At 42.2% G+C, this 20280-nt stretch overlaps 1 protein-coding gene across 6 annotated transcripts in view; it reads right to left on the bottom strand.

The window, feature by feature from the left end:
- INPP4B (inositol polyphosphate-4-phosphatase type II B) overlaps positions 1-20280 on the bottom strand; it is a 595725-nt gene that overhangs the window by 279243 nt on the left and 296202 nt on the right. For 5 of the 6 annotated variants that reach the window (XM_036282080.1, XM_036282084.1, XM_036282081.1 and 2 more), the window contains 2 exons: positions 8187-8305; positions 5558-5674 (listed from right to left, as the gene is read on the bottom strand). In XM_036282080.1, coding sequence (XP_036137973.1) covers positions 5558-5674; positions 8187-8305 — 236 coding nt within the window. Of the gene's footprint in view, positions 1-5557; positions 5697-7104; positions 7761-8186; positions 8306-20280 lie in introns of those variants that run through there. The other variant, XM_036282085.1, reaches the window with a different exon arrangement.

Genomic DNA, 20280 nt, shown 5'->3' with positions numbered 1-20280 from the left:
AGATCTGGAAACAGCCCAAATATCCTTCAGTCGACAAATGGATTAAAAAAGCTGCGGTATATATATAAACAATGGAGTACTATGCAGCTATAAGAAAGAAAGATCTCTTATCCTTTGAGACTACATGGAGGGAACTGGAGAGTATTATCTTAAGTGAAACAAGCCAAGCAGAAAAAGACAAATATCACATGATCTCACTTATTTGTGGAATATAACAAACATAGCAGTTAAGGAACGGGGTAGTCCCAGAGACGTGGAAGTGGGGTACAGACTGACAATCCCCAGAAAAGAGGGTGAGTGGGGGGAGATACACCACAGAACTTATATGCATGTATGCATGAACAATGGACATGGACAACAAAGCTGGAAACAGGGCAGGGAGGGGGGTATCAGTGGGGGGAAAGGGAGAAACATCTGTAACATAAATTAATTAATTAATTTTGAAAAAGGAAAAAAATAAAATAAAATATAGTATGTATAAGGCTAAAAAAAATTATATTTCTACCTATTAGCAAATGTGTTGAAAACCATGTTTTAAAATTTTTCTTGTATGATAGCACAAAAAAGAAACACACCTGGAAATAAGTCTGAAAAATACTAGGACCAAACACAAATGATCAGAACACAAAGACATTGCTGAACACAAAATTTAAAGATCTAAATAAATGAAATTGTACATATCTACCATATTTATAGATCAATAGATTACATATTGTTAACATGCCCATTCTCTCCAAATTTATCTACAGATTCAACATAATTCTAATAAGAAACTTCCAACAGGCTTTTTGAAGAAATTGACAATCAGTTTGAAAATGTATAAGGAAAAACAAAGTTTCCAGAATAGGCAAAACAAAAACAAAAGAACCAAAACCTTGATGAAAAGAACAAAGCTGGCAAAGAGAGAGGACCTAAGTTATCTGACTTCAGGACTTACTATAAAGCTACAATAATCATGTTATTGTCACAAAGCTGGACAAACAGATCACTAGGACAGATCAATCTGGAAATAGACCCACAAGTATCAGTAGGCAATTGATTTTCCAATCAAGGCAGCAACTATATGAGTGGAGGAAAAAGTATTTTTAACAAGTGGTGCTATAAGACTAGATACTTTCATAGGGGAAAATAACTTTGATCCTTACCTCATTCCCATCACAGAAATTAATTTGCGATGGATCTTATACTTCATTGCAAATGTTAGCACTACAAAATGTTCTTAAGGAAGACACTGGAGAATAGTCTAATGGCCTGTGATAGAAAGATTTCTTAAGGCACAAAAGCTCTATGAATAAAAAATAAATAAACTGAATTAGTCATAATTTAGAATTTTTGATCAACAAAATATATCATTAAGGAAATTATAAAGCAAACCAAAAAATAAAAGCAAAAACACTTGTAAAACAGATAGTCAACAAAAGCATTTACATCCACATATATAAATTCTTAGAAATCAACAATAAAAAGATATCCTCACCCGAGGATATCTTTTCACTTATCTTCAGACAGAGTGGGAGGGAGGGAGAGAGGGGGGGAGGGAGGGGGGGAGAGGGGGGGAGGGAGGAAAGAGGGAGAGAAACATCAGTGTGAGAGAGACACATGGATGGTTGCCTCCTGCAGGACCTGCCCAGGGCCAGGGACTGAACCCTGCAGCGGGGGGACTGTACTAGAATTCAACCGCCTTGGGCACATACACACAGTGCAATAAACAGACATCTGATCTTGATGCGATCACGTTTTCTGAATGGCGCAAATGGGGGACTTGCTAGTAAATGACAGTAAAATCGTGTCTTAGGACATACATCCTCCCCTGAGAAATGTTCAGTGTCTACTGGACATGGGATTCTGTCCCCTAAGCTGAACACCAGACAAGTTGGAGATATCTTTACCCCAAGAGCCAAAGAAATGGAGCCATGTGCACTCCTGCGAAATGCATTAGAAATTCCCATCTCTACCACGGGCAAAACTAGTCTGTGACCCAACCGTGCCTTGCAGGCTGAGACGGCCCTACGCTGGGTGCTGGAAGAGCCTGTCCTCTCCCTCCCCAAACACCGGCTGCAGGGGAAGAAGGGACAAGACACCACTTTGATGCTGATATTCTTTTCCTCCAACAATTTCTCCTTCCTCTGAGATTTTTTTCTGTAACCTCTGAAAGGCTCAACTTGATTCCCTAGAGCTGAACACTGGACATGATGGGCTGAAAACACTTCTGTCTGCCCTGCTGGGCTTTAAAATAGAGCACACAACCCGCGTATCCAGAAGTCACCGGCTGCCCAGTGAGAACTCAGGTTCTCAGACCTCACCATGGGCACCGATGTCAAGCTTTGAAGTCCCCACCAAGCAGCTGGGTGTTAGATTAGCCCATTTTCAGAAAACAGACAATTTCCTCATGATGAGGAAAGTAATAAAAAAAGTCACCCTGATTTTCATCGGGGCCCCATCACCGCCACCCCCACCTCCCCAGTGCCGCAATGAGGGAGCAATAGCCATCTGAGTCAACAGTTAGACTCCTCGTTTGCCCCAGTGATTAACTGCTTTTCTACTAACCTTAGTGAAATAATCAATCTGAGGTCCCGTTGTTTAGAGGAACACAAGAACAACAACCAGTTAGGTCATGGCTCCATCACGGGCACAAACGACAGGTGGTCATTTCTCTTTAAATATATCTACTAGTCATATGTGTGTAAATGAATAAGAAATGGCAAAGTAACAAATTTATTTCACTGGTTAACTGCAAGTAACCACAAACTCAGGAGGAAAAGGCAAGCAACTTAGTCATCTGACTCAGCTAACTAGAATTCAGCTAGTATCCAAGACCTCGCGGTCCTGGTCAGCCTAATACAATCCATGGTTACCAGGAGCAAATATGAAAGCGACTTTGAAATACATGCACGCGATGCATTAGTTTTCCAAAACACGTAAATATTCATAATCTCATTTCTTAAGCTTTCAAAATATTAGGATCTTAAAATACTTATGTATTAAGTGTTCATAATTATAAACTACTTTAAACCCACTTCCTGCCTCCCCTTCTCCACCCCCCTCCACCGCAAAGAAAAACTTCAGAGACACAAGAAAAAGCGCCAGGATGAAAAGTCTGTGTCCGTGGGGACTATTAGCCAATTAATGAACTGTGTTCCTATTTGCATGTCCATCACTGGAGCTAATTGTAAGTTATTTTAAAGAAGAGGCTGTGCCTTAATTAACAGCACTTGGTAAGTGAAAGCTGGTTGCATTTCTCAAGTTTGATCAAGTTTCCCAAGTCTCATTTCACAGCGGGGACTACAGTTCATCCAGCACTCTTATGTGATAATACCTATGATCAAGGAAGAAAGTCTTTAAAAGACCCTAAATAATGAGTTTCCAGAAATAGAAGGCAACACAAAGCAGCACTAATGAGTAAGCTAATTATTTACCCCTAAAGATTCACACACACGCACATTGTAAATGAGAGGCTGAAGGGGTAGAAATACCTTTGGTGTTCCATATTTCTAACACCGCTATTTCTGAAAACGTATTAAGCCCAAGATCTTAGGGGCACTATTTTCATTCCTTTAGCACAAAAACTCTGTCCCTTCCATATCCTCTGTGCCGTCTAGCCTTGGGTCTGTGGGTAAGCCTGAGTCTGATCACGTGCTTGGAAGCACATAAACCCCATAGTTGCGGCTTTGCTATCCTGGCCACCCTGATTGTTTCTCTGTGCATTACACTCTGCACAGTTACATCACCTCCTCCGCCGCCCTTTGCATCATCTCTCTCCTTCCCAGCTCTGTGAGTTTCCCTGTTCTCCTCATTTCTCTCTCTTCCCTGGCAGAAGGCCAGGAAAGAAAGGACAGCCATCAGTCACATGGCCCTGTGCACCTGGTCCAGATCAGTCCACTCCTTCTCCACGTGTGACCTCAACATCAAGGGAAACGGATAGGAAAAAAAAATGCTCAAGAAAATACTTTTTGAGTTGACAGTCTGAACCCCAATTTTGTGTTGCAACATATTTTTTCTCTTTCCCCTTTTCTTCAAGGAAGTCACAAATAGTAAACATAATTAGTACCAGTTAGGAGAAAAACAAAGTTAGCGAATAAAGAAAAAGATTTCCGTTAATATGGCTTCGTTTGATTTTACTGCTTAGGAGGGACTGTGAGGCAGCTTCCAGAACAATAACAACAATAAACGCAGCGACTGACCCTTATTGATGAATCTGTAACCGTTTGTCTTCTAACTACTTTGGCTACATTAACTTATTTAATCCACATAACAACCGCATGAGGTAAATATTATAAATGAAGAAACAGAGGCATTGGGAATTAACTCCCCCAGGGTCACAAAGCTAGTAAATATAACAGGAACCAGACAGTCGGCCTTCCTCATAGATGTACCAGACCACGGTAACTATTTCTATTGCACATATATGCTGTGCATTTAATTGGGTATTTTTTTCTGCAACTTTAAAGAAATGAACTTTTCTGGGACTGAGATGAGTAGAAATTCCTTCAATATAAAATACTGTTTTTCTCTATTAAATATCCCCACTGTCTATGTTATATATTTTGTGGTAAAGAATGGAAAGGAAAGAGGCAGGAGTAAGAAAGAAATGCCTAAGTAGAGGCATAGTTCAAGGTCAAGATTCCCCACGAGCAGGTGCTGTGTGATTCCCCAGGTCCACAGCATCCCTGAACTTCATCCAGAATTCTCTTGGAACCTACTGGCCCACCTGCTTTCAAAGTGTCTCTTGGTTTGTGCTTCATGGTTGACCACCAAGACTCCTGCCTTGAAAACAGACTAAAAGTCATACTAAAGGGAGACACTTAAAGGAGAAAGCTCATTTAAATCCCCCCCTTGTCAATGCCTACCCAATAACATTCTCTCCAGTCAAGAAATTTTAAGAAAGGCCTCCAGAGATAGTGCCTGGGTACTTAAGTGTCTACCCAGGAGGTCTGGTTCAAGTGGAGGAAAATTCAGACCAGGTAGGAAGACTGATGAAAGGAAGACAAAATACCCATTGGGACTTTATATGACTTTCATGGAAAGAGAACAATTAAAGCTTCTGCCTAGTGTTTCCATCATCTTCTCTGTTAGCTTTGGTTCCAGGAAAAACTTCAGGAAATAGAGAAAATCTCTCTCTCTATAGAATGTGAAAGAATACACTGCCAAAGTAGAACACTTTGCTGATCACATTTTAGAGTAATTACAAATTCCAGACAGTTCTGAACCAGTATTTAATTTCTTCCACTCACATTCTAGCCACAGTATTACTCCTTCTGCAACTTCTTAAAACAACAACAACAACAACAAAAATATATAAACCAAGAGATCAAGCCAGCCTTCCCGAAAAAAGTCAAAAATCTGTTCTGGAAGCTTTTGCTCTCACCCAATTGCCCATTTGGCAGTAAGCCAAATGAATTTGAAAAAAATAATCCTAGCAAGCTATAAACATAAGACATGCATCAACGCAGTACAAATGCCAGTTATGTTTTTTAAAAAATTCAACATAACAAAAAAACAATAGTTTGGAAAAGCATAACTCCTTTTCCCAAAGAAAGAAAGAAGTGCAAATACTTACAGTATCATGAGACTTATCCTTGACATCATAGACTGTGAGTTTTATTTTGGTCTCCTCATAGATGGGATACTCAGATGGGAATGTGACACCCGTCAGAAACAGTGGGTCCCTTGTTCCCTGTAACAGCACAGGCAGACAACTTTGATTCAATAAGGCAGCAACTGCCGTTGGCAGCATGTAGCAACACGAGAATGCAGAAAGTGTGTCTGGGTCTGTTTGTTTCTCCAGGAAATGGTTCTATAAAGAAAGAGCTGAATTTCCAAATAATGCTCAGAGGCAACAGCATGGCCCATGGCCCCAAGTACTGATACAGCTGTTGATAGTAAATGGTCCTGCTTCCTTGTTAGAGCTGCTAATAGTCTTGAGAACCAATTTATTTTCATTTTCATCATATGCAGAATCCTTCTTTGGGGTCAGCTGTCAGTCCATTTAGAATACATTTAATAGCTATACCCTGTAATTTATGCATCTAAGCTAAGATATTGACTGATCACATTGAGATGAAGCAGTTTTCTCATGAAGAACCACTTGGGAAGCTTGTGTTGTTCATTTCCTTTCTGCAATGAATCCATTGAAAGCCATGTTCTGATCATGCCCATGTGTTTTTAGATGTTCAGCTGTGTTTTCTTCCTCAGACTGATGAGAAAACGAATGAAAGAAACTAATATAATGGATTTGGGGTTATGCAATAACTAGCTCAGAATAAAGTACACAGAAGATCTCAGTCTCAGAATTCATTGGTAGGAGCTGACATCCAACATTCAATTTTATATCTATATTGAAATCTCTATACAGAGTGGGACAGAAAGTAGGTTTACAGTTGTTTGTATGAAAAAATAATACAACAACTAATAAATAAGAACATAAAAACCATCTGTTTCATGCACCACAACTGTAAACCTACATTTGCCCCACCCTGTATTGCTGAATACTATTGAGATGTTTGCTAGAGTTTTGCAAACCAGTTATCTATGGAAGTTTCTGAAAGCCCAAGTAATTCACTTATTCATTCTTTCTTTCTTCTCTTTATTCAGTAAATACTACTTCTGTTCCTCACCGTGGCAGACACGTTAGAACAGGAAGTGAATAAGACTTCAACTGTATATATTTAAATATAAAAATTTGAAGTGTGTCAAAATATATAATTTCTTTTTTTGCCCAGCTGGTGTAGCTCAGTGGATTGAGTGTCATCCCATGGACTGAGAGGTCCCAGTTTGGTTCCTGGTCAGGGCGCATGCCCAGGTTTCGGCTTGATCCCCAGTAGGGGGCGTGCAGGAGGCAGCCAATTGATGTTTCTCACATCAATGTTTCTGTCTCTCTCTCCCTTCCTCTCTGAAAATAATTTCAATAAAAACATATTTTTAAAAAAATAAATAATAATTTCCTTTAAATTCTGACAATATTTAAAAAATAATTCAGTTGGAATAATACTTAGAACATTTTTTTTTTCCATATAAATGAACTGTTTTACAATTTCAATCAAGTTTTCTTTATATGAATACGACTATTTTTGTCTGTTCAACTACAGCATTCATTACAAATTATACCAGCGCTGGAACGCCAAGTTTCCACAGGGCAGACTCAGGGATGTGTGCCGGGCGTGGGTCACTGCCATCAGAGAGATGACCAGGGTTCAGTCTGAATCATCTCTTCCACCAACTGCATCCAGACAGGTCAGCCTGAGCGAGCCTGGTCTGAGGTTGGTTCCTACAGAGAAACTCCTCATTCAAAACAGACAGGGCTCAGGGGGACGAAGAAAGCAGACAATTCTGAGGGAGTTCACTGCCCCCTTTCTCTAGTCCCAGGTGTTATAAACTCTCACTCATCCATTCACATTGTTAAATATGTGTGATAGGAACAAAATAATCAAAAGGGAAACACTTCCTCTTTTGAATCTGATCCAACACAATAACAAGTTTCCTCCCGACACATACTGAATGCTCTATTAGAAACAATAAATGTAAATAGGAAATCTGTCCTGTGATGAGTAACATTTACACCTTTTGCCTAGCAACACTGCAGTTTTTCAAAATCATCATCTACCTTTCTCTGGAAAACACTGTCCGTTAAAAAGGCAGACACAAATGGCTGAGAATATAGTTTCCACAGAGTGAAGAAAACAGGAAAGAATGAAAAGGGCAAAAGATATTGAACAGGTTTAAAACTTCTCTGGGTACTCGATGCCTTTCTTTTCCTTTCCAAAATAAACATTCTTTCCATTTAATTTAAAATTTATATGTGTGTGCATGTGTGTGTGTGTATGCATATATATATGTGTGTATATATATATATATATATATAGAGAGAGAGAGAGAGAGAGAGAGAGAGAGAGAGAGAGAGAGATTCCTCCTTTATTTGCAACTCTATTGGAGGATTTAAAGTGGGGATCTCTCTTTCTATTCACTAAGTAAAAATAAGGTCTTGTATGAAACAGGCAAGTTCTTCCCCATTTGTTTAATCTGGGAAGTGACCAGTGCATGCTGAATAACCTCGGGTTATGTTTTCCTAAGTGATAGAGGGCAGTGACACAGCACAGCCACAGGCCACCGGGTTCCTCCGCTCGCTGAAATCCAGAGGAGGAGCGCGCCCCAGGAACGCGCCCCAGGAACGCAGACGCGCGCTTGCTCACCTCCACGATCTCCGTGCTGCAGTATCTTATCAGCCCCTGCTCCGCGGGGTGGATCACCGAAATCTGCACCAGGGTGTTCAGCTTCCGATCACGGACGGGAGCCACCAGATCCTTGCATGCTGGCAGCGGCAGAGCAAAGAGAAAGAAAAGAAACTGACACCATAGCTCAGGGCAAACTTCTGTCTAGAGTTGGAAGTCAACTTCGCTGCGGCGCGGAAAGAATCTCCGGGGAATCGGGCTGATTTTGCAGAGGAAGTCCCTTGGAAGTACCTTACAGAAATAGGAAGTCACGTGCTGCGGAGCTCAATTGAGAGTTCATTTCCACTGACCACATCTGCAGCTCTTGCAAGTCTCAGCTGCCCTGGGATCCCAGCTTTACTGCGTGACTGTGCACACACAGCTCGGGCACTCCAGTGACTTTCGTCATTAAACCCTGGGCTTTCATTCACACCCTTAGACTAGGAAACCGAGTCGGGCCACCTCCAGGAAACTAGCTGTCCGGTGGGGACACTGGCTGGATTGTTGAAGGCTGGCAGGCCCCGTGCTCCTTACCTACCTATTCCCCGGAGCTAGCCCCCCATAGCCAGGCACAGGGTAGACCCTGGGCGGAGAGGGAGCCTACCAGGGGCACGCCAGCCGCCAGAGAACGGCAGAGGAGGGGTTAACAAAAACACACGCCCTCTGTCTGGGATTCCAGCCAAGTCTGGGAGGGAGAAATGTGGAAGAAAGATGGGTTAAATTCTTGCCCAGGGGCCACAAACAGAAGAACTTTCCCTGGAGACACCAGGTTCATATTACAGACCTACCATATTTACTTGAGTATTCTCTCCTCCCACATATCGACCAAGAAAAGGTTTTTTGTTCTGTTTTTTAAAGATTCCTTTGCAGCAAGCCCAGCATCTCCTCTGGCTGTGTTTCCTCCCTCGGCTTTGAATTAGTGAGTTTACTACCCGTGTTGCACCTTGAAGTATGATGCAAAGTTTCCTCACCAAAGGGGCTTCAAGTCAGGATCTGATGCTGGCTTGATGCAGGATGAGGCTGTGATGGGGAAACTAGAAGCAGCCCTGGTCCTGGGTTCGCCTGGAGAGTGCCCGGGCTCTGTAGCATGGCCACCCATGCCTCTGACCAGTGCAGGAAGAGAAGGAGGGATGAGTAAGGCTCAACTCAGAAACTTGAAAGCAAAGGCAATTACCACCTTTCAGTGGCTCAGAGATCATCTCCTTGTGTAGCAGAATAGGATAGCAGGGACTTTGGAAGGAAAAAGGCCTGGTTTTGCTCCAGTTACACCAGCTAGGCAATGCTAGGCAGACTTCACTGAATCCCTTCTCACCGGACATGGAGATCCTTTTACTCCTCTATGGTATTTTGTCATCATTTTCCCTTATTTAAACCACATGCTGTAGCTTAGGGAAGCATGTGTGGAAAGAAATAGTAGCTCCAGTTTATTTAACCCTAGCTAGTTTTGAGGCATTTTGGTATTTATCTCTCTATTCCTCAAAATGGCGCTTTGAGTTATTTCATTTTACAGATGAAGAAGTAGCTTAGAAATATTAGATGCTCATGTCTGCTTACTAGACTTTCTAGTAGTTTGCTTGCATCGGGCACCGTGAGTTCCTCTTCCGCACAAGGGCACTGCTCTCTGGAAGACCCAGGATTCTTTTTTTGTTTTATCCTCACCCGAGGACATTTTCCCATTTTTTGTTCAGATAGAGTGGGACTGGGAGAGAGAGAGAGAAACATCAATGTGAAAGGGACACATTGAGTGGTTGCCACCCACACAACCCAACCAGGGCCGGGGACAAACTGCAACCGAGGTACGTGCCCTTAGTGGGAACCGAACCCGGGTCTCTCTGGACCGCAGGCCGACGCTCTAACCACTAGCAGACCGGCCAGGGCATTACCAGGATTCTTTATTGCCCAATCCAAGAGATCTACAGTTTTATAAAGTACTGCTGTGAGGTTGCAACAATGTCAGCATATCACCGGAAGGGGAAAAAAGAGTGAGATTTAGACTTTACTGTTCTTTGGTGGTTATTTTGATCATTTCCTCTACGTGCCCTATGAATATGTTTAATTTTATCACTCTCTTGTTTTTCTGCTCACAGGTACAGCTCTCTCTCTTCTTACTGATACTGCCATATATCTGCCCCTGGATTGTAGGATTTTAAAGCTGGAGTCAATTTGTTTCAAACACCTACAACTTGTGCATTTTCTGCTTGTAGCCTCCTCGCTAATGCATGACACTTCTGCTCAAAGTAAGTTACTCCTTTTCTGATTTCTTATCAGGTGTGACTGTGGGCTGTCAGTAGTTCCCAGAAGTGAGCAGCTGTTCTGCATTTTATCAGAGAAACTCTCAGACTCATTCCTAATAAAGACAGAAAAGCTCCACTCAACCGAAATGTCCTGTCTAAACCAATTTGCAGATCCCCCAGTACCGATGAAGTAAAAGCGATAATAATGACACTTTGTATTTCTTTATAGTCTATAACTAAGAACAGGTACAGAAAACAACAACTGCAGTCATATTTGGGGGTACACATATCTCTTTTCTTCTCAACAGCCCAGTGGATTTATTATTCCTTAATGTTATGCAGCAAGATGTCATGCAAAGACCCTCAGATGGGTCAGAATTCCTGAGTTGCTCCCCAGATTCCCTGTTTCCTAGTTCTGTGATATGAAGTCCCAAACTCTTAGACACTCAATTTTCTCCTCTGTCTACCTATTTCTCAGAGTGGGGATAAGAAAGAAATGATGACCTTCTCATGAATGGACTTTCTTTTCTATGCAAAATAAAGTTCACTAATGTCATTATACTAATATTTACCAATATTAATACCAACATTTACCAATATGTAGTGTTGTTAGTCTGTAAAATGATTTTTGATTGACTCATATTCAGACAGCCCCTTAAAAGCTGTCAGCAGGTCCAATATTTCTTTGTAAATATCAAACCCAGTACATGAGTCATTGCATTTCATAACGTGAAACCCATACTCACCACCGATCTATACATACTGAAACTGTCCCGGTGGAGGGTGATAAATGATGAGTGATTGCACTGCTTCCTGGAGAGATTACTCATTCGGTCACAGTGAAGTCTAACCTGCACAGGAATTACTCAATAGCCAATAAGAAGCCTGAAAAATCTATTTTCAGAAATCAAAAAATGTTGTTTATCGGTCTACCAGCCATACTTACCCATCACCCAGGCAAAACTCTGCTCTGGCAGTGACCCGGATAAATGGCCTGCTTCTGCTGTTTCGTTTTGTTTATTTACGAATTCTTGAATCAAACAGGTAGTGACAATTAAATGCCTCTCTGCAAAATCCTTCATCAGTAGGTTTTTACTGTTTCTGCCTTTTTTACTGGTTTTCTTTTGGACTGAGCTATTGAAAACTATCCTCGAAGCCCAGAAGAGTAAAAACACATGAGATGTTGACAGGTTGGGATTTAAATGTACTTGTGTCCACTGAATTGATTTTTTTTTTTTTTTCACTGAAAAGGGGAAAAATTACAATATAGAAGTAATGAATATTTTTTCAAAAAAAATATAATTTGAAACATTTCTTTAGGAAAAATAAGACAGCTACAAGAGACTATTTTTCCTGTTAACTCTGCTATGATTACTAGCAAGGTAAGGGTGTACTTTCTATTGTTAGTGGTTGTGAGTGAGATCCCTATGGGCGAGTCTAGGACAGGTCTGTACTGGAGCCAGGAGGCTCCGCTCTCCCTGAAGGCAATCCTCAGTAGAAGCACAATGATAACACAGAGGGAGCTTCAGGATCTCAAGGGAGGGCTAGGCATCCGCCAACTGGATAGCCTAGGCTGGGTCCAAAGAGGGGACCTCTATTCAAAGTCACCGCCTGAAGAAATGAAAACCCACTGTGACTGGAACTAAGGATCTGTCCAGAGCTTGGAATCCCAGCCACTGTGGAGCTAAAGCTGTACGAGCCACGCAAAATACACCAGTGACCAAATCTGGTCAAAGATCCAGAAGCTGCCAACTTCTGCTCTGGATGCTCAAAGCCACCCCTTGGGTTCTCAGGAAGAGCGCTCGGATCATTTCTGCCCAGAAGTTCTTCAAACGTTGGATAGCGCAGAAGTGAAAGGGCAGAGTCTTCCAGGTTCTTATGGAGTTAACATCCTGTCTACATAAAAATACTGTTTTTATAAAACATCACTTTTTGTTTCATTCAGCCATCATGTCTAAACCATGCCAAGAGCTCAGTCCCAGCGGTAATCGACCTGAAGTGGAGCACAGCTGTTCGCTCAGGTGCCTGGGGGTTCAGCAGCACCGGCCAAAGCCCAGGAGTTCTAAGACCTGCACAGATGAGCCGAGGTCCCTGCCACAGGCTTTCCCGACAGCAGTGCTGTGACCCACCGGGCAGCGTGACTTCCCTGTCGACTCCAAGCAACTGTCTCTTTCCTCTTAAGAACTCCGTCTTCTGTGAAATCAGGTCATTTTTCTCGCCTCGCTCCATTTCATCTCTCCTCTTGCCGTTCAGGGTTAGTGGCATCTCACAAAGTGTGTCCTCTTTCCTCCAGAGCAAAGCAGTGGCCACAAGCAGAGGAGGCGAGGAAGTAGCACTGGGACGAGAGTCTCGCGTCCTACAATGCCACACTTCAGTTACCAACGTGGCTTAGAGGAGAAACCGCAGGGCATAGCGCCTTCAGGATAAAGAACTTCTTTTTCTATTTGAGATAAAACTGTATTTGAAACCCGGATCTAGCCTAAGGAGCTATATACCTTTGGATAAATGACTCTCTTTGAGTCTCTATTTCCTTACTTGTTAAATGAAGTTAAAAAAAAACAAAAACCCACATACACAAATTGTGTAGATTTGTTATAAATATTAGATGAAGTATATAGAATGGAGGCACGTAATAGGCACTCTAAATTATTATCAACATTAATCTGAATGTAGTTGTACATTGACACAAAAATGGATCGTATCTACCCAATAGTCTCATAACAAGAATGTGCTCAAGATATTTCAGGCGGGTCCAGATTTATGCGTAACCTTATTCTTTTTCAATAAAAGCATTTTATTACATATATACCTGTGACTTTTTTGTACCTTCTTGTTTTCATATCAATAAGAGAAATAGAAAAAGCTTTTACTGGATTGTTGTTAAAGTCGGGAATCACAGGTATGACTGTACCACCTCCTGAGCAAGCAGATGGACACAGCCACGCTGGTTAATTTCACCTCTGACTGGGCACTTCCAAATGCGAAGCCAAAAACAGCAGAAAGCTTTCTTTTCTGTCTGCCTTCAGATGCGCTACATGTAAATGGTCAGCTTGCCCTCTAAGCATGGGTTTAGCTGGGAAGTAAGTTACTTTCGTCTGTGGCTAATAGCCCACAGGGAGGAATTATCTTAAAACTAAAGTGTCCCAAGGGGTCATGGAAAGACTTGCTCCTCTGCTCTGTATACGTCTTTCAACAAAAAGGAAGGTTGTTCATTCTAATAAAGCTTCTTTTCCTTACAATTAAAAAGAAAGGTTAAAGCTGGATCCCAATATAGCATGATGGAAACACACCTTTTATACCCTTTAGAGACTATTCATGGGGAAAATGGAAGATATGAATCCATGTCCCTCAAGGGCAAAGAGGCCAAGGTATAGAGGACAGAGACGCTGTGAACAGAAAAGCAGCCTTATATGAACAGGACTTTAGGGAGATAACCACTTGGCTTCCAGGCTCCCTCAACATCACCATCCTTCTCCCCCCACCACTCAGAGAATCGGTCACTTCCCTCAGGCTGTGAAGTGGGTAAGACTCTTCCAGCCTAGTAAACAGTTTTTTATTTAATTTCCAAATTCTTAACGTTTGGTCAGGTTTCTTAAAAATGTCAGGTGTATATCTTGTTCCTTGGACTTCAGAAAATTAGATGCCACTCATCAGTTGATATTCTAACGTGGATTATGTTTCCAGTCCAATAAATCACTGGACTTCATTATATGGTTTCCCTTACCATTCTATACCAGTGGTTACATCTGGATGACATCAATTCCATCGTCCATGAAAAGATGTATGTAGCACTTAAACACCCCAATAGGCCCTCTTTCCACTCACTTTGCCATTATAAAACGTTTTCCTTCTTAAAAATTCTTCTGCCTTTCTGTTTTTCATTCTTCCTTTTTCTCAGAAGTTTTTAGAGAGCACTGAAGACCAGGATCTCAGCCTCTACAGTTCCCATACCCTGGATGGACCCAGTCCCAGGACACCGCATGGCATGGAAATTCAGCTGCGTGGAGTAAAATGACAGTGTCCCTGCCTCACACTACCATGCACACAGTGAGAATTTCATAAGTAGTTAGGAACACTATTCACGCTTGAATATTTTCTTAAGGCTATTTCTCAGAAAAGGGTGGCTGGGTATCACGCTGAGCTAATTAGTAGCCATTCATATATATCCTTCCATTTCATTCTGCATTCTCCGTAGACTCTGTGAGAGTCTTTAATTGATTGAGCCGAGTGTCGTATTCTGCCCTCCCTGTTCATTTTAGCTTATTTTCGACGGATCAAGCCTATTTCCTATAATTTCTCTGATTTGGTATTATTCCTTTGTGTTCTCTGCTATGTCAAACATCCTCCCTGACATGTTTCTCTCCTCAGGCTGAAAGGTGGGGCTATGGAAGTCACCATTTGCATATTCATAAGATTTGGGACTACTGGGGTCAGGAATACATCTTTCTTAATAAACCTCAACTTCTCCCTTCAATTAAGTAACCATTTTTTTTATTCTTGCTTGAGGACATTTTTGCATTTATCCTCAGACAGAGCAGGAGGGAGAGGGGGGGAGATAGAGAGAGAGAGAGAGAGAGAGAGAGAAACATCAGCGTGAGAGAGACACATGGACTGGTCGCCACCCACACGACCCCAACAGGGGCTGAGGACAAACTGCAACCAAGGTACGTGCCCCCAGCAGGAACCAAATCCGGGACTCTCTGGTCCATGGGCCGATGCTCTAACTGCTGAGCCAAACAGGCCAGGGCAGTAACCATTTTTTATGTCCTTATATAAATAGAACAAAAATGTGGTTTTTTTTCCCCTTAAATGTTGTGTGAGAGATTTTAATTAAGAAATGCTTCCCTAAGACATATATATATATGTATATATATGAAAATGAGAAGATGTATAAAAGTTGGTGTGGAAAACATAATTCAAAAATTTGGAATCATTTATTTTCTCTTAGGCACCGAGTTCAAAAGGTTAATGTTCCAAATTCAAAATTGGGGTATTTCCAGGAAAATAAATTTACTCACATAACTTAAACAAATACTATTAATATTAGGTTTCCAGAAAGTCAAAGATAAGAAACCAACCCAAGGAATCAACATGCGAACACACACACCAAACAAATAAATAAATAAATAAAGCCATCCTAATGAAAAAATGCCTTCTACATACTAAAATAATGCTAGATTTTTTTTTTGCTCCTATACTACCACAATAAAATTCTACTATCATACACATTTTAAGGTTGTTCTCATTTAAGACTATACGCAAAACTTGCAAAGAATATGGGGGTGGGGAGCAGGAAGCACAATTAACTGCACACTTACTATGTGCCAGGTGGCATGAGGCCTACACTGCTGCTGCCTCATAGTTTCATTAGCTCCATATCCATATTTTTAACAAATCAGTCAGTCAAATTTGTAAATTACAACATATGGCTCAAGGATGAAGACTATTTTTATTTAGTTTTTTTTTTTTTAATTTTTATTTATTTACTTATTTTTTTAATCCTCACTCGAGGACATTTTTGCATTCATCTTCAGATAGAACAAGAGAGAGAGAGAGGGAGGAAGAGAGAGAGAGAAACATCAATGTGAGAGACACATGGACTGGCTGCCACCCACACGACCCCAACAGGGGCCGGGGATAAACTGCAACCGACACACATGCCCTTAGCAGGAACCGAACCCGGGTCTCTCTGGACCACAGGCCGACGCTCTAACCTCTGAGCCAAACCAGCCAGGGCTATTTAGTCAGTTTTTACAAATAGCTCAACATTCAGCAGCCTGAGTTAATACTTTGTTAGTAACCTCACCTGCCCTGCCTGGTCCTCTGCATGGTCAGTGATGATTTCTCTTTGCAAGAAGAATTTTAAGACTCTCAACACTCTGATAATAGCATTCAAATAAAACCTGAGGGAAGGATGAGACTAATGCCAAAGAGGGAAGCAGATGACAGAGTTATTGAAGAATACAGGTAATAATTTGCAAGAGGGAATTGAAGAGATTTTGTAACAGAAATACTGCTTCGGAATTCGTGCCACACTGAGATTTGAGCACCACTGCTCCTAAATTCCGTTTCAATGGATCCGCTTATAAATTAAACTGATTTCTTTGATGGAAAAGGCTAGATTCAGAAAAAGAGAAATAGGACCTAAAATGAAGTGTGTTACTTTTTCCCCCTATGGCAGAACAATATAAAAATATACCACTATATTTTATATGTATCTGTGTGTGTTCAGTGAAAACATGTTGTCCCTTTACAAAAAGTGGCTGAGAAGATGATCTTCACTCCTTTAGTTGGAAATAAACTAAACTAGCCACGTAGTATCGTTTGTCAGTTTCAGTGTCATTGCAGAATCTAGAGGGAGGGAAGATAGCTCTGCCTGGGACTTGGGGCTCTCAAGAAACGCTCTTTGCCCGCCTGTGTTCCGAAGCCAGCTGTACTGAAGACAGACATTTGCATATGAAAAGAACACATTTGGTCTCAATCACTGTTCTCAGTACCAGAAGACTCCCATCCCCAGCTTGTCCTGGCTCCCTCAGCGTCTCTCGTGTCAGGCCTCAGAAATTCTATTTTGTCTTACTTTCATGAAGATTACCCACGTGGCTGAGACTCCATCCTCAAGCCATTGAATTAAAAACAGGTCAGTGTCTGCAGGAGGCCGCGGTTCCATTCCTAGTCAGGGCACAGGCCTGGGTTTGGGGCTTGATGCCCAGTAGGGGGCGCGCAGGAGGCAGCCGGTGGACGGATCTGTGTCATGGATGTTTCTCTCTCTCCTTCTCCCTTCCTCTCTCTGAAATCGATTTCTAAAATACGTAAAACAAGTCTCTTCCAGTTCCGAATCCCACGCTAAATGCGCTAACCCCGAAACTGCTCCGGCCTCACGGCCTAACGTTGCAGAACTTGGCCCTCGGTGTGCCTGCTCCAAATCCACGTCGGAAGCAAAGCTTGCAGCTTTCTGCGGTTCTTTTCGGCAGGCACGTATGTGCTGCTTAGGAGAGAATGAAATGTTTTCCAAGGATGGGCGCTGGTCCCTCTGAAACTGAAGGAACCACCTCCCGATCAGTAACTGGAAATCCGTCGTGTCGGAAGGAGGATCGCAGAAGGGAGAGGAGGGCACAACCTTAAGCCTTTTACTCGCTCAGAGGCCAAGACGACCATGCTTTTCCGGAGCCGCCAGTTCGAGGTGAGGGGCAACAGGACCCCGGTTCAGGATTCCTGCTCAGGACACGCGCAGAGCCCGGCAGCGGATCCAGCAGGGCACGCGGGAGAGGGGGAAGGCGCTGTCTCCCTGACTTATTCCAGACCCACGGAGGCCTGGAGGTTGGTGGAGACCATCAGTTACGGGGGGCCGCAGGAAAGTCAGGGCTCCCACCACCAAAGGTGGATGGCTGAGAGACGTGCACTCAAAGTTGCTGAACTCCAACTAAGGACCCAGAATGATGTCGAGGAGGTTTTGGGAGCTTGAGAAAGAATGAAGGAAATAGCACCTGGAATGCTGCCTGCAGGAGCTGGTTCCCTGTGGAGGGGTCTGAGGTCCCTCTGTCTGGGAAGGAAGAAGTAAGCAATGCAGAGAGCAGTTAGTCAACCTGGATGATTTCACCAACACCACACTGACTCATGGTCTGGGCTCCGCCCAGTCCCGACTGAAGCAAATTTTAGACAAGCTTTTCCAAACCAAAACGTTTTAGAAGAATGTGTATTATAATATTATTTATAATTAATATTTGTAACATATAAATATTACACGTGAGAGCTTAAATTTTAGTTGGTGGTTCTTCAATTGAGGTCATTTTTTAAAATTTCAGTGTTTTTTCCCCTCTAAATGTATGGGGCATAGTAATTATATGTGGAATTATTAGGTGTTTTTATGAAATTGCTGTCCCCTTCTCCTGCCAACTATTTTACAAGTCTGTTGGAGGTGATAAGTTAAAGCTATACATAGACAGAGGAGGAAGTAAGGGGGGAGGGGAGAGTGGGAGAAACAGACTGTTCTGAGAGGACAATCAGCTTCTCATTTTATTGTCTCCATCCAGAACATTCTTTGGGGGAAGACAAGTTTTGAAGAGCTTGAAAAAAGACAACGCCTGTTTTTCTTGAGCCTCTTGAGTCAAACCTATGTGTGATTTTCCTGTAGAAAAGAGAAAATGTCAATATTCTTGTTCAATATAGGGCATCAGGAGTGTCATTTCTTCCATCTTAAGACTGTTGACTCACAGGAAATAAAGCAAGGTTGGTACAGATAAGCTAAAGCTAGAAATGACTAGTGATTCAGGAGACATGAGACAAGAGGGGGAAGATCAAGTTGTTGGTGAGAAGACAAATGGAATAGCTGGAGGCCGCAAAGGGTCCGAGACTCAGAGCCAATGAGTTTCACACTGTGTCGAAACCATGTAGATCAGATTAACTCAAAGTGGGAGGGAGCGGTTCTACCAGAATCAGTTTGGAGGGAACAAAGAGCGTGTCCCAGAATACTCGGGATCTCCAAGGAGAGCAGTCCGAACCTAAAGCCCAGCAGAGCACCTGCGGGGCCAGTGGAGCTTGCTTCAGAGCCCTGGCTCCACAGGAAGTTTCAGAAAGGAGAAGACGTAGACAACACTGCCCAAATTAAATGGAAGATCCATCTTCTCGGCTCTCGCAGGACATGTGGTAGTCTAGGTAAGGTAAGAATGTGAGACACCTTGTATGTGCGGGTCTCCTTGGCAGTTCTTACTTGCTCGGTGTAGTAAACACCCAAAAGATCAGGGTCATAGCCTACAGTCGTGACTGGTGACTTTAAGTTTGTCATGGAGTCTCCATACCCTCACCTGGAAATGGGGATGATAGTTATCATTATTCCCACTGAGTGCTTGGGGAGATCCAATTAAATATGTGAAAAAAAGGTGTTATTAAATTCCTAATAGTGTATTAGTAAAGTACTTCTCCCTTTCATATATATTAGTTCAAACACCCTCCACAACTTACAAATAAGAGTTTCTGAGAGGGTAAGGGATTCACCCAAGATAGCAATTAGAATAAAACCACTAAGAGGTCACCTCTACACCTGGCACCAGTCTTAGTGCTTCAAGTGCACTACCTCATTCAACCTGCAAAACAGCAGTAAAGATAAAGTGTTCAGAGTTGCAGAGGTGGCCAGCAGCAGAATCAGCATTCCGATGCGCCCAGGACAGCCGCTCAGCCCACGCTCTCCAACACTGCCCTTCTACCGCCTTCTCTCAGGGTCACCCACTACAGGCTGAACTGTGACCCCAAATCACTTCCATTCCATTGTCTGCTCTGCTTCTTCATACGCGTATGTGTGTGTTTGTAAGAACATCTCCATAACATTGCTTGCTTCCTGAGGCTGTCATTACACAGACCTCTTCAGGTTACTTTGTGAAGAATTTGGGGTGTCGAATTCTACACAGGTAAGAAGTCATCAGCTCTACAGTCTAGTTACAGAACCCATTCGTTCAGCTCAGCCTGTGACTGATCCTTCCTGTCAGTTCTCTCTAGAAGAACCCCAAGGGCAGTGAGCTCCATCCTTCCTAATATAATTTACTAACAAAAAAATAGCAATGGCTAAATAATTGTATTCCTTGAGAAACTGAAAATGAATTGCTTTTTTTTAAACAAACAACTGTACTAGTAATTATTATAAAACTTTTCAAAGGCATATCTATAGATATAAATGCATTTAATGAAGAAACATGAGAGGGACAAGGCAAAGGTACCCACGCATGCCTTCAGTTCCCGGATATTTATTGACTGTCTCAATGTGCCCAGCATGATTCTAGGTGACAGTTTCATAGCAGTGAACAAGAACACCAGTTCCCTATTTTATGAAGCTTATAATCTAGTGGGACATG

This window comes from Molossus molossus, unplaced genomic scaffold, assembly GCF_014108415.1.
Source record: "Molossus molossus isolate mMolMol1 unplaced genomic scaffold, mMolMol1.p scaffold_m16_p_4, whole genome shotgun sequence".
Taxonomy (NCBI): domain Eukaryota; kingdom Metazoa; phylum Chordata; class Mammalia; order Chiroptera; family Molossidae; genus Molossus; species Molossus molossus.
This window is presented reverse-complemented; position numbering and strand designations above follow the sequence as displayed.